The sequence below is a fragment of the Entelurus aequoreus genome, linkage group LG07 (assembly GCF_033978785.1).
Source record: "Entelurus aequoreus isolate RoL-2023_Sb linkage group LG07, RoL_Eaeq_v1.1, whole genome shotgun sequence".
Lineage (NCBI taxonomy): Eukaryota > Metazoa > Chordata > Actinopteri > Syngnathiformes > Syngnathidae > Entelurus > Entelurus aequoreus.
Window position 1 is genome coordinate 24,726,175 of NC_084737.1, and position 25,110 is coordinate 24,751,284.

Genomic DNA, 25,110 nt, shown 5'->3' on the forward strand with positions numbered 1-25,110 from the left:
GAATATATTATCCGAGTTGTTTGGACAGTAGTGTATTTAGTAAATACACTACTGTCCAAACAACTCGGATAATATATTCAGATTGAATATAAATGTCCGATAATGGCTTTTTTGCCAATATCCGATATTGTCCAACTCTTAATTACCAATACCAAATATCAACCGATACCGATATATACAGTCTTGTATTATTAAAGTAACACATTATTATGCCTAATTTGGACAACCAGGTATGGTGAAGATAAGGTCCTTTAAAAAAAAAATAAAAAAAAAATAAGATAAATAAATTAAAAACATTTTCTTGAATAAAAAAGAAAGTAAAACAATATAAAAACAGTTACATAGAAACTAGTAATAAATGAAAATGAGTAAAATTAACTGTTAAAGGTTAGTACTATTAGTGGACCAGCAGCACGCACAATCATGTGCGCTCACGTATACCTTGCAGACTGTATTGATATATATTGATATATAATGTAGGAACCAGAATATTAATAACAGAAAGAAACAATCCTTTTGTGTGAATGAGTGTGAATGAGTGTAAATGGGGGAGGGAGGTTTTTGGGGCTGGTGCACTAATTGTAAGTGTATCTTGTGTTTTTTATGTTGATTTAATAAAAAAAATAAAAAAATAAAATAAAAAAAACGATACGATAATAAAAAAACGATACCGATAATTTACGATATTACATTTTAAAGCATTTATCGGCCGGCCAATATTATTGGACATCTCTAGTATTTATACACGTTTATACAAATGTACGATATTTTTACTGGGGAAAAAGGTCAATAGGTTGTTTGCATGTTAGCATTTAAGCTAGCCAGCAAGCTAATGTTAGTAGGCCCATCATTTTCTCAGTGTGGTCATCAATGACGGTTTTTCGATATTTTAATTTAATTTCATCATTTTTATCGGGGTTGCTATTGTAGTTAAATCCCTAAGTAGACATTGGCTCTAATTTTATTTTACTAATCAATCAAACTTGCTTTGTATAGCACTTCCCATACATATAAAATGTAGCACAAGTTAGTTGTTTTTTTAATAGACACAAACTATACTATATTGACAAAGGAACCATTATTGTTCTGGCTTTAAAAGAGACATATTATTTTGATTTGTGTGTTTCAATATGTTCACCGTCTGCCATTTTGATTTGTAAACGTTTTAGAAATGTTTTTAAATAAATGCAAATTGGGTGTTCCATCCATTTACTACCGCTTGTCCCTTTTTGGGGTTGCGGGGGGGGGGGGGGGGGGTGCTGTAGTTAGCTTCACTTCCGGCCTATGTGACGTCACGTAAATCAACTTCGATTAATGTACGACATTGTTAATGGGGAAATAGGTTAATAGGTTGTTTGCATGTGTAACCTATTTTTATGGGCTTGCCTCTTTGTGATGTTAAGTTCCTGTTATACAGTACATGCCTTGAGCTCTTATTTTGAAGGTGACATTACAAGTGTAGTTTAGAAAATTTTGAAAGAACAAACTAAGCTCAATGTCAACATGTTTTGTTTTGGTTTTTAAGGAAAAGAAAGTGGTCCAGTTTTACACGAGGACCACTTTATTTCCTTTCTTTCAAAAACCTCCGCTCCACTACAACGTGTCACCACTTCCGCTCTTAGCGCCTTCAAAATAAGAGCTGAAGGCATATACTGTATAACAGGAACTTGACATCACAGAGGTAAGCCCATAAGAATAGGTTACACGTTAGCATTTAAGCTAGGTAGCAAGCTAATGATAGTAGGTCCATCATTTTCTCAGTGTGGTCATCATCGACGGTTTTTCTATATTTTTATTTAACTTCATGAGTTTTTATTGTGATTATTGTAGTTACATCCCTGGCATTGGCTCTAATTTTGCTGTAAAAATGTACTCAGGAAAGAACTTAAAAGTACCCCAAAATAAACTCACTCTAAACCAGTGGTTCTTAACCTTGCTGGAGGTACCGAACCCCATCAGTTTCATATGCGCATTCACAGAACCCTTCTTTAGTGATAAATAAAATTTAAAAAATTCAAATTCACGACAAATGTATGTTTATTTACTGGAGCACAAAATGAATTGTGCCTGAACATCACCTTGTTCAAAGAACAAAACCAACACAGTGCATGAACTCACAACAAATTACACATCTGCAAATCAGATGGAAAATTAGAGGGAACGTTGTTTGGGGGTATCAATAGTACGCCGATAGGGAGAAGTTTTTATTTACAAGATGAGTCGGGTGTGTCTTGACCTCCACGGCGGAGGCTCCACCAAACCCCTGAGGCCGACTTACAGAACCCTTAGGGTTCGATCGAACCCAGGTTAAGAACCACTGCTCTAAACTCTTAAGTTTGTGGCTGTGTGAAGAAACGACACATGTTAAATTTAGGTCCAAAGTACAAAGGAAAATGTTTTATTCACAAATTCAACATTTTACACAAAAACAGTCATTTTGTTAACAAAGTAAAAAAAAAAAATGGACAGACACCATGTCTCTTCCTGTCAGACTCTCTCCAAGGCTTCCAACATGATGATGCTGTTACCTCTGATGACCTACAACATGAAAACAAAAACATCTTTACTCTTCTGACACTTGCCTTTTCCAACCAGTATTTACCCTGATACAAGATCTTTATGCTGTAATATCCATTTTCAAATCAAAATAGCGATACTTTAGTTTAGGGGGTCATGCATTTTTCCACCAAAACATTTTAGTATGTGGTTCCTGGTAAAAAAAAGTTTGGACACTACCTAAGATATTAGAAGCTCTCAAAATAAAAATAAATATTACTTAAAACATAAATTAAATTAAGTTAATTAGAAAAAATAAATAATACTAATTCATGAATTTGAAAAACTACCCTAACCACAATCAACACTGTTAAATGTGTAACTGAACGACAATATTTTTGTACAGACAGAATTTTTGACATACTAGGTTATGCAATAACGCAATCATACTAGCAATCATACTATTATTATTATTCTATTCTTACATGGGGAAAAATAACAGTAAAAATGTAAGAAAAAAAGACCAAAAAAAAGAGGAAGTAATCTTCTAACTAATAATTAATAATATACTTAGTCACCTATAATACAAACTGACAAAAAGATCTGTCTTTAAATATGTATCTCTTTTTGTTTTGTTTTTTTTAAATAAAAAAATAGCACAATGGCCGCATACTTCTTAATTCAAAATGTTTTTTTTTAATTATATAACACACAAATATATGTGCATATTTAAAGACACAACTTGGTGTTAGAGGTGACAAAGTACATTAATAATTATACATTTTTTTAAAATCTGCTTTTCCTCATTAAATTCTGATTATTTGCTCTTTTTTCTTACATTTTCACTGTTTTTCCCCTTTTTATTTAAATAGTAGCTCTTAATACATTTTTAATGCTTGTATTTCCTTTATGGTTCGAAACATCATTTCTGTGTACTTTGTATGATTTTGTCCCATGTCTCGATGCATTAAAAAATAAAAATAAGTATTATTATTAAAATGTATGTATCTAACCCCAAAAGGGACAAGCGGTAGAAAATGGATGGATGGATGTATCTAACGAAGAGCAGACCTACTTTGTACGTGCAGGAATTATCATTATCTGCTTGCAGCTGAGTTGGTTATGTAAAAAAAAAAAAAAAAAGTACAACTACATAACTTTGTTCCTCACTTGGACACCGCCGTCACTTTAATGAGTAGCAATATTTTACATTAGTATAGAAAGTGTTAATTAACAGTGTGTGGAGGGTTTATACAGATCTAAAATACATACAATATCCCTATGAATCATAAAATAAACACCAGTTTGCAAAGATTCATGGAATAAAGTTTGCCCTTGCCACGTTCCACATTTTTTGGGATATTTTTGTAATTTCCTAAAAGCATATTCCACAATTTTTTGGTCCTAAATTAAGCCTTTCGAAGCATAAATATGTCTAAATAAAAAATATATATAATTACTACAGTATATATGTCACTAGGGGAGTCCAAACCAACCAGAGCATGCTGTTCAGTATGGAAGCCGCTGATTAGCTCAGCCTCAGGAAGCTCTACTAAACTTTAGGGATGGGTACTGAATTTGGTTCTTGTTTTGGCACTGATCGTATCCCAGCAATCATACCGGGCACAGATTCATGTTAAATCCAACGGTGCCATGTTACCGGCACTTGGCGACCACTCCAGCAGCACTGAGAGCGAACTCAGCCAAAGTACTTCTAGGTAATGTTGCAATGTTACATACCAACAAAGCAAGTGACTCAAAAAGTAGTGCTCCACTTTTACAAAAATGCACTGGCTCGATGCTAATATACATTGGCTTTGCTGTTGACCAGCTACTGATTAGCATCAGCGATTTTACATGGCGATTTCAACACTCCTCCAAATGTGTTAATGGCAACTAAAACTGAGATGCTCATTTCAGTCAAACAGCTGGTGCGTAATAAGTACGATACTTACAGTATTAACACTTTTTAGGGCGCAACAACAACAAAAAAACACGTCATGGACTATTGCAACTTAGTGTCATATTTGCAAATGAAACTTATAAATCAACAACTGGACGGCAGTTCTAATCAGCTATTTTTTTAAATTTTGCATAAAAAACATTTTTTGGAATCAAAAACTATCATTTATTAAAACAAACAAAAGTACCGAAAATTGGTACCGTTATAGATTCAAATGTGAACGGTACTCATCTCAAAGTATATTTGATTGATTGTTATTTCATGACTAAAGGGCTCTCATAAAGTAAAAAAATATATTTAGAAGGTCGAAAACAGGTCTTTTTTATTCTCAAGCCATGAAAATATTTTATTTGTTATTAATGATTTCTACTTCTGAAAAATTAACAAGGGCGGACAGTACTTACTAGTGTGTGGACACACCTAAATGGCTACCTTTGTCAATACTATTCAAAATGAACAGCACTTCTTTGCACAAACGTTGATGCCGAAATGGAGAAAAAAAAACAGTTTGGTTAAGAATTATAATATTGGATTGTATTTATTTTGCGCTTTAATAACTGTCACTAGACATCGAGGTGGCACCGGGATGAGAACCGAATGGCAAAAAAGAACACAACAAATACGATCTTGTGTTTTCTAATGTATGACTTCCTCGTGAAAGAGATACTGACCACCATGCCGATGGTATGCTGCTGTCCGATTGGTCCCATTTCCAGACAGTCATCCATCACCAGGTTCATAAATGGGTCGAATCCTCGCAGGATGCCTTGCACGTGCCTGCCTCCGTTCAACTTTACTAAACACCACACACACACATCGTTATTTAACATTTGAAAGCAAAACCACTCAATACTGTTTCCAAATTCATTCTGATCCTCCTGATGGAACACAGACCGCCATTTTTAATATTTAATACAATGCAACGTGTCCATATTTATAAGAAATTGGGACTTATTCAGCAGGGTGATCATATTCTGATCACCAAAAAAAAACAGGACACTGGGACCGCTAAAGTTAAAAACGATACTTGACTTTTAACTAAATAGGCTGGAATGCAATACTGATAGAAATATCTCTTCTGTAATAAAAAAATATATATATACCTGTGAAAAAATATTACCTTTTTTTCCAAGTCTAACTGAACAAATAACTAAAAAAACAACAACATAATATTAGCAAATCTATATAAAGGAAAATAGCTTGCAAAAATATTTTTATATTTATTTAACAAACACCTATTTCCATTTATATTTTGTTGGAGCTGCACTAATATCCATCATTTAATGACCCGACGAAAAACCATGATTGGTGGTCACCCTTTCGTATTGCATGCACTTATTTCTCCACAATTATTACGGTCTTACAAATGTTTGTGTGTCCAGTGGTGGTGTACTTACGTGAAAGCTTCTTGTCCATGAACCTGTAAACAAGTAATATATTAATGGGCATATGATTAGGATCACATTACAGAGGCCAAGTGAATGTATATGCTGTATAATATTGTTAGAAATATTAATATGACCACATTACAGATGCTAAGGGAATATATGCTGTAATATATTAGGAATAATAACATGATCAAATTACAGATGCTAAGTGAAGTGAATGTATATGCTGTAATATTTTAGTAGGAAAATTAATAAGATTACATTACAGATGCCAAGTGAATGTATATGCTGTAATATATTAGGGATATTAATATAATCACATTACAGATGTTAAGTGAATTTATATGATGTAATATATTGTTAGAAATATTATTATTATGATCACATTACAGATGCTAAGTGAATGTATATGCTGTAATATAGTAGGAATATTAATATAATCACATTACAGCTAAGTGAATGTTTATACTGTAATATATTGTTTGTTGAAATATTAATATGATCAGATTACAAATACTAAGGGAATTTATGCTGTAATATATTAGGAATATTAATATGATCACATTACAGATGCTAAGAGAATATATGCTGCAATATTTTAGTAGGAAAATTACCATAACACGATTACATTACAGATGCTAAGTGAGTTGTATATACTGTAATATATTAGGAATATTAATAAGATCACATTACAGATGCTAGGTGAATGTATATGCTGTAATATTTTGTTGAAAATATTGTTATTATGATCACATTACAGATGCTAAGTGAATGTATATGCTCTAATATATTGCTAGAAATATTAACATGATCACATTACAGATGCCAAGTGAATGTTTATACTGGAATATAATTGTTAGGATTATTAACACGACCACATTACAGATGCTAAGTGAATGTATATGCTGTAATATATTGTTGGAAATATTGTTATGATGATCACATTACAGATGCTAAGTGGATACATATGCTGTAATATATTAGGAATATTAACATGAATATGATCCCATTACATATAATAATAATAATACCTGGGATTTCTAAGTACCCAAAGTCGCTTTACATGTTAAAAACCCATCATTCATTCACACCTGGTGGTGGTAAGCTACTTTCGTAGCCACAGCTGCCCTGGGGTAGACTGACGGAAGCGTGGCTGCCAATTTGCGCCTACGGCCCCTCCGACCACCACCATATGCTAAGTGAATGTATATGCTGTAGAATATTGTTAGAAATATTATTATGATCACATTACAGATGCTAAGTGAATATATATGCTGTAATATATTAGGAATATTAATATGATCACATTACAGATGCTAAGGGAATGTATATGCTGTAAAATATTGTTAGAAATATCAATATGAACACAATTACAGATGCTAAGTGAATGTATATGCTGTAATATTTTAGTAGGAAAATTAATGCGATTACATTACAGATGCTAAGTGAGTGTATATGATGTAATATATTACAAATATTAATATGATCAGATTACAAATACTAAGGGAATTTATGCTGTAATATATTAGGAATATTAATATGATCACATTACAGATGCTAAGGGAATATATGCTGTAATATTTTAGGAATAATAACATGATCATATTACAGATGCTAACGGAATACAACTAAAATTTTCGGAATAATAACCTGATCACATTAGTGAATGTATATGCTGTAATATTTTAGTAGGAAAATTAATGCGATTACATTACAGATCCCAAGTGAGTGTATATGCTGTAATATATTAGGAATATTTATAAAATCAAATTACAGATGCTAGGTGAATGTATATGCTGTAATATATTGTTGGAAATATTGATCACATTACAGATGCTAAGGGAATATATGCTGTAATATTTTAGGAATATTAATATGATCACATTACCGATGCTAAGTGAATGTATATGCTGTAATATATTGTTAGAAATATTAATATGATCACATTACAGATGCTAAGGGAATATATGCTGTAATATTTTAGGAATATTAAAATGATCACATTGCAGATGCTAAGTGAAAGTATATGCTGTAGAATATTGTTAGAAATATTATTATGACCACATTACAGATGCTAAGTGGATATATATGCTGTAATATATTATGAATATTAAAATGATCCCTTTACAGATACTAATTGAAAGAATATGCTGTAATATATTAGGAATATTAACATGATCACATTACAGATGCCAAGTGAATGTTTATACTGTAATATAATTGTTAGGATTATTAACATGATCACATTACAGATGCTAAGGGAATATATGCTGTAATATATTAGGAATATTAACATGATCACATTACAGATGCTAAGGGAATATATTCTGTAATATATTAGGAATATTAACATGATCACGTTACAGATGCTAAGGGAATATATGCTGTAACATATTAGGAATATTAACATGATCACATTACAGATGCTAAGTGGATATATGCTAACTGCTAGCTTGTTTAGTCCAAAACGGCGCGCGAGCTGCGCGGCCATTATTAGTCAATTCAAACCGTATATGTGTGGTAAAAGTAGCAATAAAAGTCGCTGTGGGAGTAAAAAAAACCTTACTTTTTTAGCTCAGGCGGGTGTGCCTTACTCATCTTTGTGTATGTGTTTGTTCGCCTTCAGACAAGGAGGCTCGTTGCCTTTTTAGTTTCACTCAACCGCCGAATGAAGAAAACGTCGCGTGCGCGCTGAGCGACCGGAAGTGCTTCTAACTTCTTCTTCGTAAGAACACAACGTCACTGATGTACGTTCAGTTCAGGTGACGCCCTCTCTCGGATTTAGTTGGCCACTACGCCACCTGGCAGTAACCGACGAACCCAAATGGGGCAAACAGGTCAGTATTGGTCATTGAATTGTATTTTTATGAGTGGAAAATGAAATGATTGGTTTATTTTGATTTATTTTTAAAGTGCAAAAGATAATTCTGACACTGTAAAGTAAAAGCATGGCTGTTTTGGTACCCGTGTGCTTGTCTAAAATGTATTTGTTGCCACACAGAAATTATTTTAGACACGGCCAAACGAATAAATCTCTACGCACATATCACACGAAGGTGGAGGCAATCAAGTATTTGATCACGCATGATACAACACTATCTTACAGTATTTTTCGAATCTGCGGCACTTTCTTTAGAATTGCTACTTCCGGTCTGTTTTTTTATTTTGTTTTTTTTGTTTATGTACGTAGATTTCTGTAAATGCTATTTTTCATTTTCCATGTCCAAAATAATTCATGTGTTGGGTTCCAAATACATTTTAGACCGAATCACAGGCAAACGGGTACCATTGTAAGTATCCCATCTTTCACTTTGAAAAAAAACAACTTCCGGTGTCTGCAAATGAAATCCGTTTTGGTCTGTTTTTTTCATTTCTGTTGACTGAGGATTTATTTTTTCATTTTATGAAATATAAAATAAAAATCACACCGGTTCTAAATGCAGTTATTAATCTTTCACAACAAACAAGAACAACGCTGTTTTTTGTGTGGTTTTTTTTTGCATTTTAAAATTAAATTAAAATAAACCAGTCGTTATGGTGTTTCTGCTATCCATTGACAAAAAGGAAATCAAATGACCAAACCATACACTGATCGTCTCAAGTTAATTTTCCAATACAAAAACAAATATTGTTCTTTTTTTTGTGTCAAAGAGCAATAACTAGGTCTAAAAACGATTTCATTTAGATTTTAGATTTCATACAACAAAAATAAAACTCACAGGACGAAAAAAACTGACCAAAAAGTAATTTTGCGGAATCGGAAGTGGTTAAAGACAGGCCGACCTTTATAAAATAAAAAATGTGGTGTTGTATTCTGCGTCAAAAAGACCAAATGGTGATATGATAATATATTCTTAAGTTCATATATATATAAACACAAGATACAACAACACATTACTTGTTCTGGCAAGCCGAACCACGACGTTGTTTACATCAATTTCCGGTTCCGGTGATACAAAAACAAAACAAACATCTGCTTTGGTCTGTTTTTGCAAAGCGGTAACCTAAAATGTTGCTATATCATGTCTAAAATGAAAACCAAGTCGTTCTTAAGGTGTAATTATTTATATTTGTCACTGAAAAAAATAAATAATTCGATTATAGTTTTCTGTATATTAAAATAAAATTATAGTAATTATGCCATGTTTTACTTTGAAAATACAAACTTTCGGTGTCTGCAAATGAAACATCCGTTTTGGTCTCTTTTTCGTTTCTGTTAACTGGGGATTTTCCATCCATCCATCTAGTTCCTACCGCTTGTCCCTTACGGGGTTGCGAGGCATGCTGGAGCCTATCTCAGCTGCATTTAATTTTTTCTTATATGAAATATAAAATTTAAATCACAGCAGTTTTAAATGCAGTTATTGATCTTCGACAAAAAAAGAAGAACGTTTCTTTATTTTTTTGCATTTAAAAATTAAATTAAATCAAACCAGTTGCTATGGTGTTTCTGCTATCCATTGACGAAAAGGAAATCAAATGACCAAACCATACACTGATCGTCTCAAGTTCATTTTCCAATACAAAAACCAATATCGTTCTTTTTTCGTGTCAAATGGCAAAAACTAGAAAACGAAAAACGATTTCATTTAGATTTTAGATTTCATACAACAAAAATAAAACTCACTGGACGAAAAAAAACGGACCAAAAAGTAATATTGCGGAACCGGAAGTGGTTAAAGACATAGCCACAATTTATTAAAAAACAAAACAATGCGGCGTTGTATTCTGCGTCAGAAAGACCAAATGATGATAGAATAATATATTCTTAATTTTTTATATACAAATACAGGATACCACAACACACTATTTGTTCCGACAGGCCGAACCGCGACATTGTTTACATCAACTTCCGGTTTCGGTGGTATAAAAAAAAATTATATATATCTGCTTTGGTCTGTTTTTGCTAGGCGGTAACCTAAACTTTTGTTATATCAAGTCTAAAATGAAAACCGAGTCGTTCTTCAAAGTGTAATTATTTCTATTCGGCACTGAAAAATACATGTTTTTTTTTCAATTATAGTTTTCTGTATTTCAAAATAAAATTCATATTACTCAAATCGTTTTGTTTGTTTAATTCCCCTTCATGAAGCGAAATTTCAGTGACCAAACCAGACACTGACCTTAGACTTTGTCAGTAATCTTTGTCACACATTCTTCTTAATTTATGTAAACATAATACCTGAAAACTGCACCATGATGCATTTATTTAAATAATAAAAGGTGAAAATGATAGCAACAGCTGGGACACAGGTTTCATGTTGTCCTCGATATGTGCAGGTTAGTAACGTTAAAGTGGAATAATGCATTTGTATGTCAAATAAAAGCTAAGCATATTAGACACAAATAACACAAGCAAAATCATTTGAGGCAGTTTAATGACGGCAAAAAAAAACAACGTAATGTATTTCATCATTTTCGAAAACAAAACTTATTTCCCAGCAGCTTTTTGAAAACTAACGGACAAGTCAAGCACATCGTACACTTGTATCGCACGTGACATCACACACACAAGTAAGCATGCTGCAAGACTGCTTGTATCGCACGTGATATCACACACAAGTAAGCACGCTGCAGGGCTGCTTGTATCGCATGTGATATCTTACAAGTAAACACGCTGCAGGACTGCTTGTCTCGCACATGATATCACACACAAGTAAGCACACTGCAGGACTGCTAGTATCGCACATGATATCACACAAGTAAGCACGCTGCAGGACTGCTTGTATTGCACACAAGTAAGCACGCTGCAGGGCTGCTTGTATCGCACACAAGTAAGCACGCTGCAGGGCTGCTTGTATCGCACATGATATCACACACAAGTAAGCACACTGCAGGACTGCTTGTATTGCACACAAGTAAGCACACTGCAGGACTGCTTGTATCGCACACGATATCACACAAGCACGCTGCAGGACTGCTTGTATCGCACACAAGTAAGCACGCTGCAGGGCTGCTTGTATCGCACACAAGTAAGCACGCTGCAGGGCTGCTTGTATCGCACATGATATCACACACAAGTAAGCACACTGCAGGACTGCTTGTATTGCACACAAGTAAGCACACTGCAGGACTGCTTGTATCGCACACGATATCACACAAGCACGCTGCAGGACTGCTTGTATCGCACACAAGTAAGCACGCTGCAGGGCTGCTTGTATCGCACATGATATCACACAAGTAAGCACGCCGCAGGACTGCTTGTATCGCACATGATATCCCACAAGTAAGCACGCCGCAGGACTGCTTGTATCGCACATTTTCCATGCAAGCCAATACCGTCAGATATAAGTTTTTTGCTGCTATCAAACCAATATCCACATCGTATCGGACCACCCCAGAACAGGAGTCCCTGAAGGAGTCCCTCAGGCTTAGCCGTCTTGATGTTTGTACCCCGCCATGACGACGCCGTCCTCTTCCTCCTCCTCCTCATCATCCCCCCGGGCTCGCAGGTGCTCCTGACAATGCTCCAGGAAGGAGTCGAGCGCAGAGAAGCCCTCCCGGCAAGGCAGGCAGTGGTAGGAGCGCTTTCTCCTGGACGGCGCCCGCTTGAAGGCGTGCACCTCCTGCGCGCACACGCTGCACTCCCTGCTGGCCTGGGAGGAGTCGTGCAGCTGGGCGTGCTCCCTCAGCTGCGACTGCAGCGGGAAGACTTTGGTGCATGAGGGGCAGGGGAAGTCAAGCCGCGCCTCCTCCGCCTTCGTAGGCCTCCCGGGTAGGCCGGTCTTCGCCCGATGGTTCGGAGTGTGTTCGGTTAAGTGGGCCTCTTTGGCCTTGCTTTTGTGCGCGGCGCCGACACACGAGGTGGCCGTGTAGTGAGCGTCCAGAGACAGATGGTGGAGGAAGAGCTTGCCGCAGACTCGGCACGGGTAAGATTTCTTCTGCCTGCGCTGCAGCGTCGTCGTCGTCTCGCTGGCGGACTTTCCCTTCGTGCGCGCTTTCATAGTTTGCTTGGCTTTCCTGAACGCGCAGAACTCCGAGGCGGACCTGAAGAACATTCTAGAACCAGGAGCAACGCCACCGGTCGGCTTTTTGGACCCAATGAGTGGAGCCACCCGGACCTCTCTGCGGGCGCTCTTCAGTTCTACCTCTGCACGGAAGGTCCTCGGACAGACCTGAGGCCTACCGGGTCCGGAGACTTCCGAGTCCTCACAAGTCGGCGGAGAGAGTTCTGTGCGCCTGGCGTCCGCAAGATGAGACGGTTCCCTGTAGATATCCTGCGGGGGACACGGCATGTCAGCGTGTCCCCCGCACGGAGCGCACCCATCTGGGCTACTGCCCGCATGGCGAGGGCGTCCGCTGGGCGACCTCACGGGGCTGGGTATGTCAATCATGCGTGCAGGTGGCACTGCGAGGCAAGTCCGATCGCACTCGTGATGCTGCAAGGAGGACCCCGGCTCGCAGAAAGGGCACGGGGCGAGCTCCGATAAGGTGCATTTTGCTTCCCGGCGGATCGGCAGCTCCGTGGCATCACCGAGGCTTACGGAACATTCTGGACGGACACATTCAGGCTGATGCAACAGTGTCCCCGTTGTTGTAGACAAATGACTCCTGGGGACTTGAAGCACTCCGGACGCCATCCATGCTTCCCACCTAGGCAGAACATTTGAGAAATGAGGAGGTATTCTCCATGGTATAGATGGCATTCATTTAAGCGAGCCGTTCAAAAGACTTGATCACTTTACCGTAAATTCCAGACTACAAACCGCTACTTTTTCCCCTACACTACGCACCCTGTGGCTTATAAGCCGGTGCCGCGGATTTATGGATTTTTCTTTGCTGACAGCCATAATAAAAATAGTTTAAAACAACAAGCAAATACACAAAGAAGGTGTTTTATTGTTCGTGTTATGGCGCCATCATTTAGTGCTATGGCGCCTTCCATTTAGCGCTTTCAACCGGAAGTCAAAGTGCCATTTAGTCTTCTCGCCGTCCATAGCGTTTTTACTCGTACGGATATGGTATTTTTACCACTGTGTTACATGGCCTTTCCTTTTTACAACATTCAGTAAACGTTTGAGAACTGAGGAGACCAATTTTTTAAGCTTTTCAGGTGGAAATCTTTCCTATTCTTGCTTGATGTACAGCTTAAGTTGTTCAACAGTCCGGGGGTCTCCGTTGTGGTATTTTACGCCTCATAATGCGCCACACATTTTCAATGGGAGAACGGTCTGGACTACAGGCAGGTCATTCTAGTACCCGCACTCTTTTAATATGAAGTCTTGCAGAATGTGGCTTGGCATTGTCTTGCTGAAATAAGCATGATAACGTTGCTTGGATGGCAACATATGTTGTAAGGCTGAAACGACGCGTCGACGTAGTCGACGTCATCGGTTACGTAAATACGTCGACGCCGTTTTTGTGCGTCGACGCGTCGCATATTTACGTCACACTACTGTCATGGCGGAGCGCAAAGCAGACTGTGCGAGCGAGGGGGAAAAAATCACGCCAAAAGTGATCAAAAGTGTGGGAGTATTTCAATACACGGCCTAATAAAGTTGTTGTATGCACACTGTGTCGAGCGGAAATGGCCTATCATAGCAGCACAACGGCTATGAACGAACACTTGAAAAGAAAACCATCAACTAGTCAATCGTCCGTGCGAGTATACGTTGTCATCATTACACAAAAACATGAATGTGTCATTTGTATCTGCTAGGGGTGTAACGGTACGTGTTTTGTATTGAACCGTTTCGGTACGGGGCTTTCGGTTCGGTACGGGGGTGTACCGAACGAGTTTCTAAGCTAAAGCTAACTTTAGCTGCTAAAGTGTCAACAAGCTGCTTCGCTCCTTCTGCGGCTGCCTCTGTCTCAGCACGCAGCATTGTCCCACCCACACAACCATCTGATTGGTACACACAAAGCGTTATACAAAGCGTTATCAGCCAATCAGCAGTGCGTATTCAAAACGTTACCAGCCAATCAGCAGTGTGTATTCAGAGCGCATGTAGTCAGCGCTTCAGCGTGGAGCAGATAGGTGTTTAGCAGGTGAGCATCAGGCAGCAGACTCTCCCCAAATGATAATAAACACCTCCCAGTCAACTACTAGTAACATCACTATGAGCTAGGGATGGGCGATACCACACTTTTAGGATTCGATACGATACCGATACTTTATCTTGCCTTTTCATCGATACCGATACCATTAATTTCTTATTGGCAATTTTTGTCAGTCAAAAATATTATTACTATTGTTATTATTTAAGACAAATCACAAGACAAAAACAGACTATTTATACCACATTTATTATGGTCAATATATAATAAAAGTAAAATTAAAATAAATAACATAAATATGAAAAATAAATTAAATATTATATATAATAATAATTATATATTATATATAATAATAATTAGATATTAGGGCTTTCCAATTAACTGTCAAATCCGAATCGCAAGAAGCTGCAGTTATTTTTTAAAGTTTGTGATATAATTAGCAATTAATGAAATATGAAATAGGCTAATGTTTTCGAAATGTAAGAAATGATGTTACAGATTAAAACCAAAATCACATTCAATCATATATTTCAAGATTTTCTTGGAAAAAAATAAAACTGTAATGCAAAGATGAAGAATCTCCAAATTTTATCTCTTTCTTATCTTGTTTTAAATACTCAAGCAATTTTCAACTAACAGTAAATTCCCCTGTGTGGAAATTATTTGAATCTAGGATAAATCATTTAAACAAAAATATTCAGTAAACATTACTAAAAAAAAACAAAAAACAATGCCTGTTTTAAGTCAACAATTGGTCAACACTGGATATGCCTGGCTGCATCGCTGTCGGCTGGCTGTGTGTGTGTTGCACGTTGACGACGCTCATTGGCTGTCTCCTGTCACGTGACTGGGCCAGCTCTATACTCGGCCAGGTACAGGGGTGTCCCAGCACATAGTAAGTTTAAGTAAGTCATCAAAAACATCTGAAAGTGATGCTTGCACCCCCCACACGCCGTTTTTTGGTTTATATCGATACTTTTTTCAGAAAAGTGATGCCAAATGAGTAGCGTGTGAGTATCGATATATCGATACCACAGGATCAATACGCACATCCCTACTATGAGCCCGTTGACCTTCTAGGAATATAAACTGGAGCTCAGCTCACTCGCAGTCCTGGCTTGAGGTGAAGGCTACCGGTAATTAGCTCTCAGTTCCAGCCACATCGACCCCTTCTGAGCGCCTATTTTCAGCTGCTGGGAATATTGTAAACAAGAAAAGAACCAGAGCATGTAGACATGCTAACCTTTCTTCATTACAACTGTTAGTCACTCACTGGAATGAGTAGAATTGGTTATTGTGTACTGTGTTGGACTGGATGTTTATTTTGCACATTTTAAAAGCAATACTTAATGTTTACAGTGCTCCAGAATATTTAGATTGGCACTTTTTTGTATTGGATGTTTATCTTTATTTTTGCACATTTTAGCAAATAAGCAATACTTTTACTTTTGAAATGCTTATACTATAGCAGAATATTACGATTTGCACTGGATGTTTACTTTTATATTTGCACATTAAAAAGCAAATAAGCTACTTTTAATTTTGTTAAATGTTAAAAGTTTTAAATGTTTACATTGTTACAGAATATTTTGTCATGTTGTTGTCAATGTTGACTGAGTGGCCATACTTCTTTTTTTTGTAAATAAAAGCCATGCCTTTTGAAAAAACTGGCCTGCATTTATTTTTTCATCTTCATTTTGAATAAAAAAATAATCGGTAAAAGGAAAAATAATCTATAGATGAATCGAAAAAATAATCTATAGATTAACCGATTAATCGAAAAAATAATTTATAGATTAATCGATAGAAAAATAATCGTTAGCTGCAGCCTTAATATGTTGCTCCAAAACCTGTATGTACTTTTCAGCATTAATGGTGCCTTCACAGATGTGTAAGTTACCCATGCCTTGGGCACTAATACGCCCCAATACCATCACAAGTGCTGGCTTTTGAACTTTGCGCCTACAACAATCCGGATGGTTCTTTTCCTCTTTGGTCCGGAGGACACAACGTCCACAGTTTCCAAAAACAATTTGAAATATGGACTCGTCAGACCACAGAACACTTTTCCAATTTACATCAGTCCATCTTATATGAGCTCGGGCCCAGCGAAGCCGGCGGCGCTTCTGGGTGTTGTTGATAAATGGCTTTGGCTTTGCATAGAGTTTTAACTTGCACTAACAGATGTAGCGACAAACTGTTGTTACTGACAGTGGTTTTCTGAAGAGTTCCTGAGCCCATGTGGTGATATCCTTTACACACTGATGTCGCTTTTTGATGCAATACCGCCCGAGGGATCGAAGGTCTCGGGCATTCAATGTTTATTACGCTTACGTGCAGTGATTTCTCTAGATTCTCTGAACCTTTTGATGATGCTGAAATCCTTAAATTCCTTGCAATAGCTCGTTGAGAAATGTTGTTCTTAAACTGTTCGACAATTTGCTCACGCATTTGTTCACAAAGTGGTGACCCTCGCCCCATCCTTGTTTGTGAATGACTGAGCATTTCATGGAAGCTGCTTTTATACCCAATCATGGCAACCACCTGTTCCCAATTAGCCTGTTCACCTGTGGGATGTTCCAAATAAGGGTTTGAAGAGCATTCCTCAACTTTCTCAGTCTTTTTTGCCACTTTTGCCAGCTTTTTTGAAACATGTTGCAGGCATCAAATTCCAAATGCGCTAATATTTGCAACAAAAAAAAAGTTTCTTAGTTCGAACCTTAAGTATGTAGTCGTTGCAGTCTATGCAATTGAATATAGGTTGAAAAGGATTAGCAAATAATTGGATTTGGTTTTATTTACAATTTACACAACGTGCCAACTTCACTGGTTTTGTAAATTTAAATCACTTGTTACACTTTTGGTTAATGTGACGTCCCGCTAGTTGTTTAGGCAGTAATGTGTTTGTACAAGCTTTGATTAAAATATGACGTTTTTAATTGGGAAATACGTTAATGTCTCTTGTTAACATGTTTCACCATCATCATCAATTTGTATTCCTTTCATGAAAATGCGTATATACAAGCCATATACAGTTGACACTTTCATTGTTTTTGTTTCTTATACATTTCCATGATCAGAAAGGAGCAGATGGAAGAATAGTAATCTTATATTTATCTTCCCCCTTTTTAACACAAACTATTTTAGATGACTTTATCACTGTTCCCTCCACCAACACCCGAACTCCAACATACTTTTAATTTTCGTTTAAGCATTTTCAAAATGACACGTCCAATCAAAATCAAAAACAGTTTGATATAATTCCAGTTGTCTCTTTTTGTAACTCTTTTTAAATTCAAAGATATTCTTGCAACTTTTTAAGTCTTTGTTTAGAGAATTCCATGCTTTCACAGCAGCAACAGACAAGCACATTTGTTTCAAATTTGTTCGCACTCTTGGATGTTTAAAATCATACGGCCTTCTGTGGTTCTCATCTTCAGACGTGAACACAAATAACTTTTGGAAGTCCTTCGGAAGAACTTTATTTCTAGCTTGTTAGCATTTAAGCTAGCTAGGAAGCTAACACTACTTGGTCTCCATTATTTTATCAACGTGAGGATATCAATCCCTGTTTTTCGATCATTTTAATTTATAGGGTAATAATAAACGTTGGGAGTTTTAAAGCGGCTATTATTACTACCGTTTATTTCCTATTTTAGTTGCCGTGAATTGATTACGTGAACCCCGACTTAAACAAGTTGAAAAACTTATTCGGGTGTTACTAGTGATGGGTCCGGCAACACCGATGCGTCGAGCTCATAGAGCAAAACCCTGTGTCGGTGCGTGTACCGCTTTTAGAAAGTCACGTGACCGATCATGAGCCGTTTCGGTCACGTGACCGATACGCAAACTGTGTCGCACTGACGCCTCCTCTGTGCCCTGTGAGCGGGTCTTTTCTACAGCCGGAGAAATAATAACTAAGAAGAGAAATCGTCTAAAATTTAATACGTTGAAAAAAACTGTTTTTTTTAATAAAAATGTGTAAAAATAAAAATCCCAGTCCTCAACATCCTCATTCACAACACGTTCTCTTAGATTTCCATGTTATGAACATGTTCACATTATCTATTGACTGTATCTAAAAAAGATACAAATATATTTTTATCTAAATGAAGATATGAAATAATCCTAAATGAAATACAATGACTTGGTTTATATTATTGTATATACTAGGTCGGGGGTCGGCAACCCGCGGCTCTAGAGCCGCATGCGGCTCTTTAGCGCCACCCTAGTGGCTCTCTGGAGATTTTTCAAAAATGTATGAAGAATGGAAAAAGATGAGGGGAAAAAAATATATTTTTTTGTTTTAGTATGGTTTCTGTAGGAGGACAAACATGACACAAACCTCCCTAATTGTTACAAATCACACTGATTATATTAAACGTGCTTCACTGATTCGAGTATTTGGCGAGCGCCGTTTTGTCCTACTAATTTGGGCGGTCCTTGAACTCACCGTATAGTTTGTTTACAATGTATAACTTTCTCCGACTTTCTAGGACGTGTTTTATGCCACTTCTTTTTCTGTCTCATTTTGTCCACCACACTTTTAACGTTGTGCGTGAATACACAAAGGTGAGTTTTGTTGATGTTATTGACTTGTGTGGAGTGCTAATCAGACATATTTGGTCACTGCATGACTGCAAGCTAATCGATGCTAACACGCTATTTAGGCTAGCTATATGTACATATTGCATCATTATGCCTCATTTGTAGCTATATTTGAGGTCATTTAGTTTCCTTTAAGTCCTCTTAATTCAATGTATATCTCATGACACACTATCTGTATGTAATATGGCTTTTAATTTGTTGCGGCTCCAGACAGATTTGTTTTTGTATTTTTGGTCCAATATGGCTCTTTCAACATTTTGGGTTGCCGACCCCTGTACTAGGTCATAAAATCAGTGTCAGTTGAGTCGGTCCATAAGTTGCCTGTAGGGATTTTTAATGTCCAGCAGATGTCAGTATTTACTGACACAGTATCAATACAGTTTTGCAATGTGTCGAAACGCTTAATGAGGCCTCATCAACCCATCACTAGGTGTTACCATTTGGTGGTCAATTGTACGGAATATGTACTGAACTGTGCAATCTACTAATAAAAGTTTAAATCAATTCAATCAGTCGGGCGACGCTGTATCTGCACCTGCATAGAAAATGCCCCCAAACGAACGGCTCACAACCGCGAATCAGTTCCCATCGTTCACCTAAAAGAGCCGTTCGAAAGACTCTAATCGTTCGCGAACGTCACATCTCTACTTAACTCCGCAGCGTTAAAGGTACACAAGTTCAGCACGTTTGCCTAGCTTCGCTTTCTCCCTCGCGTATCTCACATTAAATGACACGTAAATGAGCAAACCAAGTAGCTTGAAGTGAGAAAACAACAACTATGTCGTTCGAAGAGACCACGAAGCGCCGCGTTTGCTAACACTAGCATGTGGCTAACGCTAGCAATATAAACACGTTGAGAATAGCAGCGTCTTCGGTGCAGAAACAGATGGAGGTTGTATCTTACCTGGACACACTAACACATGCTTTTTGACAGAAGTGTGGTCGAACAGAAAAGTTTGCACCGTGTGACAAACAGTTTTAGTCAACAAAAACTACCACTTCTACTGCTTAGGCAAAGTTGAAGGGGGCGTTACCAGTAGAAGAGGATAACTTCGGTGACCTCACCGACTGACATCCAATCAGCGTTGAGCTCGCCAAGTCATTATTATTAATGGCTGTGACAGTCCGGTTTATTTAACATTATCACTTATACGCATGAACGAAAGTTCGATTCCACAACTAATCAAATCTCTGGGAGTAAAATCCGTCTAGTTGTGGCCGTGGTAGAACAAACGGACATGTTAAAAAAAATGACATGGCTGTCACTCATGCTGATCAGTTTGCGCATGCGCAAACATAACTTCCTGACACGCTGCTGGAGTTTTCCCGACTTTTTGAGCCATGAAAAATGTTTAAAGATTTGCCCATTCACAATATCCAGAGCAGTGTTTTTCAACTTGTTTTGAGGCACATTTTTTTCATTAAAAAATCCGAATTGATTAACGTGGACCCCGACTTAAACAAGTTGAAAAACTTATTCGGTGTTACCATTTATTGGTCTATTGTACGGAATATGTACTGAACTGTGCAATCTACTAACACAAGTTTCAATAAAAAGGCACACCACCAGCAGAAAACGTAAAAAAAAAAGAAACTCCACCAGGTCGTCGTGCCTTATTTTGAGTTTGTTAGTGTTTTCTTGTGTGTAGTGCTTTAGTTTTTGTATTGGGCTGTTATTTTGGTGGCCCTTCCTGTTTTGATGGTGTTTTCCTGTAGCATGATATTTATATTTATGATTGTAAATAATGTAAATAATTCAATGTATATACTCTGATGATTAACTTGTATGATGACTGTATTATGCTGATAGTATATATTTATTCCATTAATTGATTTACGTGGACCCCGACTTAAACAAGTTGAAAAACCTATTCGGGTGTTACCATTTAGTGGTCGATTGTACGGAATATGTACTGTACTGTGCAATCTACTAATAAAAGTCTCAATCAATCAATCAAAGCACTTTCATGTCTTCCTTTGAGCGCTATCCCGCGCATTGGCCATGTCTTAGCAAGCAAGGCTATTTATGTTGTCGCTATCCTTCTTTGTGGGGACATTGTTGATTGTCATGTCATGTACGGATGTACTTTGTGGACGCCGTAAGTTTTTGCTGTCATCCAGCATTCTGTTTCTGTTTACTTTGTAGCCAGTTCAGTTATACTTTAGTTTTGCGCAGCCATTGCCTTTTCCTTTCGTTCATTTTTGGTTTAAGCATTACATACCTTTTTACCTGCACACTGCCTCCCGCTGTGGTCTGCATATTGGGATCACAACAAACTATCCTCATCTCACCCGACACATTCCGACTTTTACAAAGCAATTAACTACCTGCTGCCACCTGCTGACATGGAATATTACGGTTACCCTGCTGAGTTTTACGAAGCAACGGCTCATTATTTACAGATTATAACTATTGATTTGCAAAAAAATATTTTTTGGACCAATTAAGTTAAGTTGCATAATTTCCCACGACACACCAGACAATATATCACAGCACAATAGTGTGCCGCGGCACAGTGGTTGAAAAACAGTGATCTAGACTGAGCACAAAACTAATTTTCGAGGAATAGACCTTGAACTTAGCGTGAATTGCAAAATTATTTAGATATTTATTCACGCAGTTTAATCATTTTTTAGCAACTTTATTTCAACAGTATGGTGCAAAATGTCACATACAAAACAAACCCACTCTTTCAAAACAACATATGAACATAAATAAACAAATATATTTTAATGATTATTACAAATATGGACACGAAAATAAATTTTTCAGACAATGATCCAAGATAAAAAAAAAATACAATAAAAGGAAAGAGGGGAAAAAAACGTGTGCTCTGGATTGCGCTTTGAATTGAATGAAACAAAAAATAAATAATTATACTATACATTACATTTTGCTTTGATTAAAATTGTGTTAATGTTTTTAGAATGCAGAAATTTTTCATAGCATTTTTGTTACATTTTTTTTTTGTCATTCGTGAGTTATTAATGATTTTTTTTTTCAAAATGAAACAAAAATTAATATAACATGCAAGTTTTTTGAAAATAACATCGTAGAAACATGGCCATTTCTAATTTGAAATACAGTTAATGTTTATTAGGTTAAGCCAAAAGTTAAGTTTAAACTTTTGCGAACCATATAGAAAAACTGCCGTCCGATGTGGAACGTCAGTGGACTTTTGGCGCATGCGCAAATTGATCGGGTAGCGACGCTAGTGTGCAAGTCCCAGCGTTGTTGGAGTGACAGTCGGGGCGGCCAATCACATTTCAGCAAGAAACTGCAACGTCAATCAATGATATTGTGGGCGGTGTAAGGAAACCAGGCTTTAACTTGAAGCTAACTATGCTTGGAACGCCCGTTTGTCACTTTGTCTTAGTGCTTGATCCGTTGACATGTAATAAAGTGTACTATTGCTTTAGGATGGTATAAAAATACAGGGGAACAAAACTATTTATATACTGTAACTACAGTGGATAGCGCGCTTTCGAAACCCCGCTGATGACGTGCCTACACGGCGGCCATCTTAGTAAGGGCAACTTCCCATTTAAGGCAATGCAATACAATGCGTTCTGTATTGAAAATAAATTATAACTTGCTTATTTATCCTCAAATTCTCATTAGGTTTACTTTGTCAACGTACAAACATGTATTGATACAAGTACCACAGCTGCTCATATGTACAGTATCATTCAAAAGTTTATACACAGAGAGTAACATGAAAATATGTGTAAACTTTTGACAGGTACTTTACATTGTCAGCTTGTTTACATTGTTATTTAGGACTTCTAGCACATCCAGACAAATGAATCAAGACCACGGAGACAATGTGATTGCCTAAAACAAAACATAGCAATCGTTTAATATAAACAAAAATAATGTACATTACAGTACTGTAACAATCAAATACTCCCTTTAAGGCTGAAGTAAGTCATTCTAACACAGCTTGTATTGGCCCAAAGAAACATTTGGCATACCATACATTGATTAAACAGCAACAACACACAATCAGGAACACCTTTTCTTTTAGGATATTGAGTTAATATTAAAACCAAACAATATGGAAAAAACAATATTTCGAAGAGAGGCATGAATAAAGCACTGAAATACTTTGCATTTCCAAAAAAAAAAGGCTTAAAATAAACCATATATTCATGGTTGACGAAACTCAATTTTTTTCTGGCTCAAATGAGATACAAAGGTGTAGTATTTATCGTCAGTATCTTATGTAAATGCTCAATAAGCAGCTCCGCCTTGTTATGCATGAACTGACATGTTAGAATAGCAAAACAAAATCCTCAACACTAATTTTGTTACCTAGCTGTCATACAATGTCAGGCCTTAAGATGCAGCATGATAACGCGTCATTGACCTACATTAATATTACCTACTCACATTTATGGAAACGTCAATACCAAAGCCTAGGATTGTCAACTCTTCCAAATGTAAATCTCACGTTAATACGCCACTTCCTCAAATCGCATTCGTTACTTCCGATCCAAGAACAATGCGAGTCGAGCAAGGAGATAAAAAGCAGGACTGAGGACAAAGCTTATGTGTCACATGGTAAAAGACAGAAGTACATCTTCACAAAGGCATCGACATATACTGTACTCTTGAGCACTTACTCTGAAATACTCACCAGTGTCCTTTGGTACCGCGGAACGGATCGTTAAATATGTCTGAGTGGTAAAATCATTCAAAAGCAATCAGGAGGACGGACACAAAGTTGCAGAGCGTTGATCGAGATGAGCACTTCTTTCACAACGTTTTGCACAATCAATACTGTTGCAGCAAAAGTAATTTAGTCAAACCAAGTAGGGGTGTCCCTATACAGCTTTTTCACTTCCGACTATTGTCCGATATCGATATCAGGGTAATTTTAGGATCATTTGCAAGTATAAATTAATTTCAGTTTGTCCTAGGTGTGCTGCCGTAGTTAGGAAATAGTCTTTGCCATTAGGTCGAACGTGCCAGTTGTGTCTCTTGTTGAGTCCTACAAAGTGTGTGTACTGCAAGTATTGTACTTATTACACATCAGCTGTTTGATTGTAAACGTACATCTTAGTTGTAATTTTCATTTGCAAATTCGGAGGTGTTGTAAAATCACTAATGCTAATCAGTAGCATGTAAACGGCATACCCAGTGTAAATTAGCATCGAGCTAGCGCATTGGTTTTAAATGTTGGAATGTCACAGAGAAGTTATTTTATATCCCATGTAACCTACATTGACATACTTTATACTTCTGTACTTTCAGTTTTTAGTAGTGATGTGCGATTTTCTTTCCGATCCGATACCAAGTAAAATTCAGGCTGGTAATGGCGCTACCAATCCGATACAGATACTTTGTGCAATTATAATGTGTCTGCTAAAATAACATATACCGTATTTTTCGGACTATAAGTCGCAGTTTTTTTCATAGTTTGGCCGGGGGTGCGATTTATACTCAGGAGCGACTTAGGTGTGAAATTATTAACACATTACCGTAAAATATCAAATAATATTATTTAGCTCATTCACGTAAGAGACTAGACGTCTAAGATTTCATCTGATTTAGCGATTAGGAGTGACAGATTGTTTGGTAAACGTATAGCATGTTCTATACGTTATAGTTATTTGAATGACTCTTACCATAATATGTTACGTTAACATATCAGG

General features: G+C 37.0%; 3 protein-coding genes across 3 annotated transcripts in view; 1 reads left to right on the top strand and 2 right to left on the bottom strand.

Moving 5' to 3' along the window:
- Positions 1-25,110, top strand: part of LOC133653549 (zinc finger protein ZFP2-like) — a 390,781-nt gene that overhangs the window by 69,576 nt on the left and 296,095 nt on the right. The window lies entirely within an intron of this gene.
- On the bottom strand, positions 2,383-8,557 carry LOC133653000 (small nuclear ribonucleoprotein G). The gene is made up of 4 exons (XM_062051983.1): positions 8,414-8,557; positions 5,857-5,879; positions 5,131-5,255; positions 2,383-2,538 (listed from the first exon to the last, which is right to left on the bottom strand). The coding sequence occupies exons 1-4, from the start codon at positions 8,443-8,445 to the stop codon at positions 2,488-2,490; spliced, it is 231 nt and encodes a 76-aa protein (XP_061907967.1). The 5' UTR covers positions 8,446-8,557; the 3' UTR covers positions 2,383-2,487.
- LOC133653001 (zinc finger protein 419-like) lies at positions 11,209-20,637 on the bottom strand. The gene is made up of 2 exons (XM_062051985.1): positions 20,357-20,637; positions 11,209-13,440 (listed from the first exon to the last, which is right to left on the bottom strand). Exon 2 carries the CDS (start codon positions 13,425-13,427, stop codon positions 12,219-12,221), a length of 1,209 nt encoding a protein of 402 aa, XP_061907969.1. The 5' UTR covers positions 13,428-13,440; positions 20,357-20,637; the 3' UTR covers positions 11,209-12,218.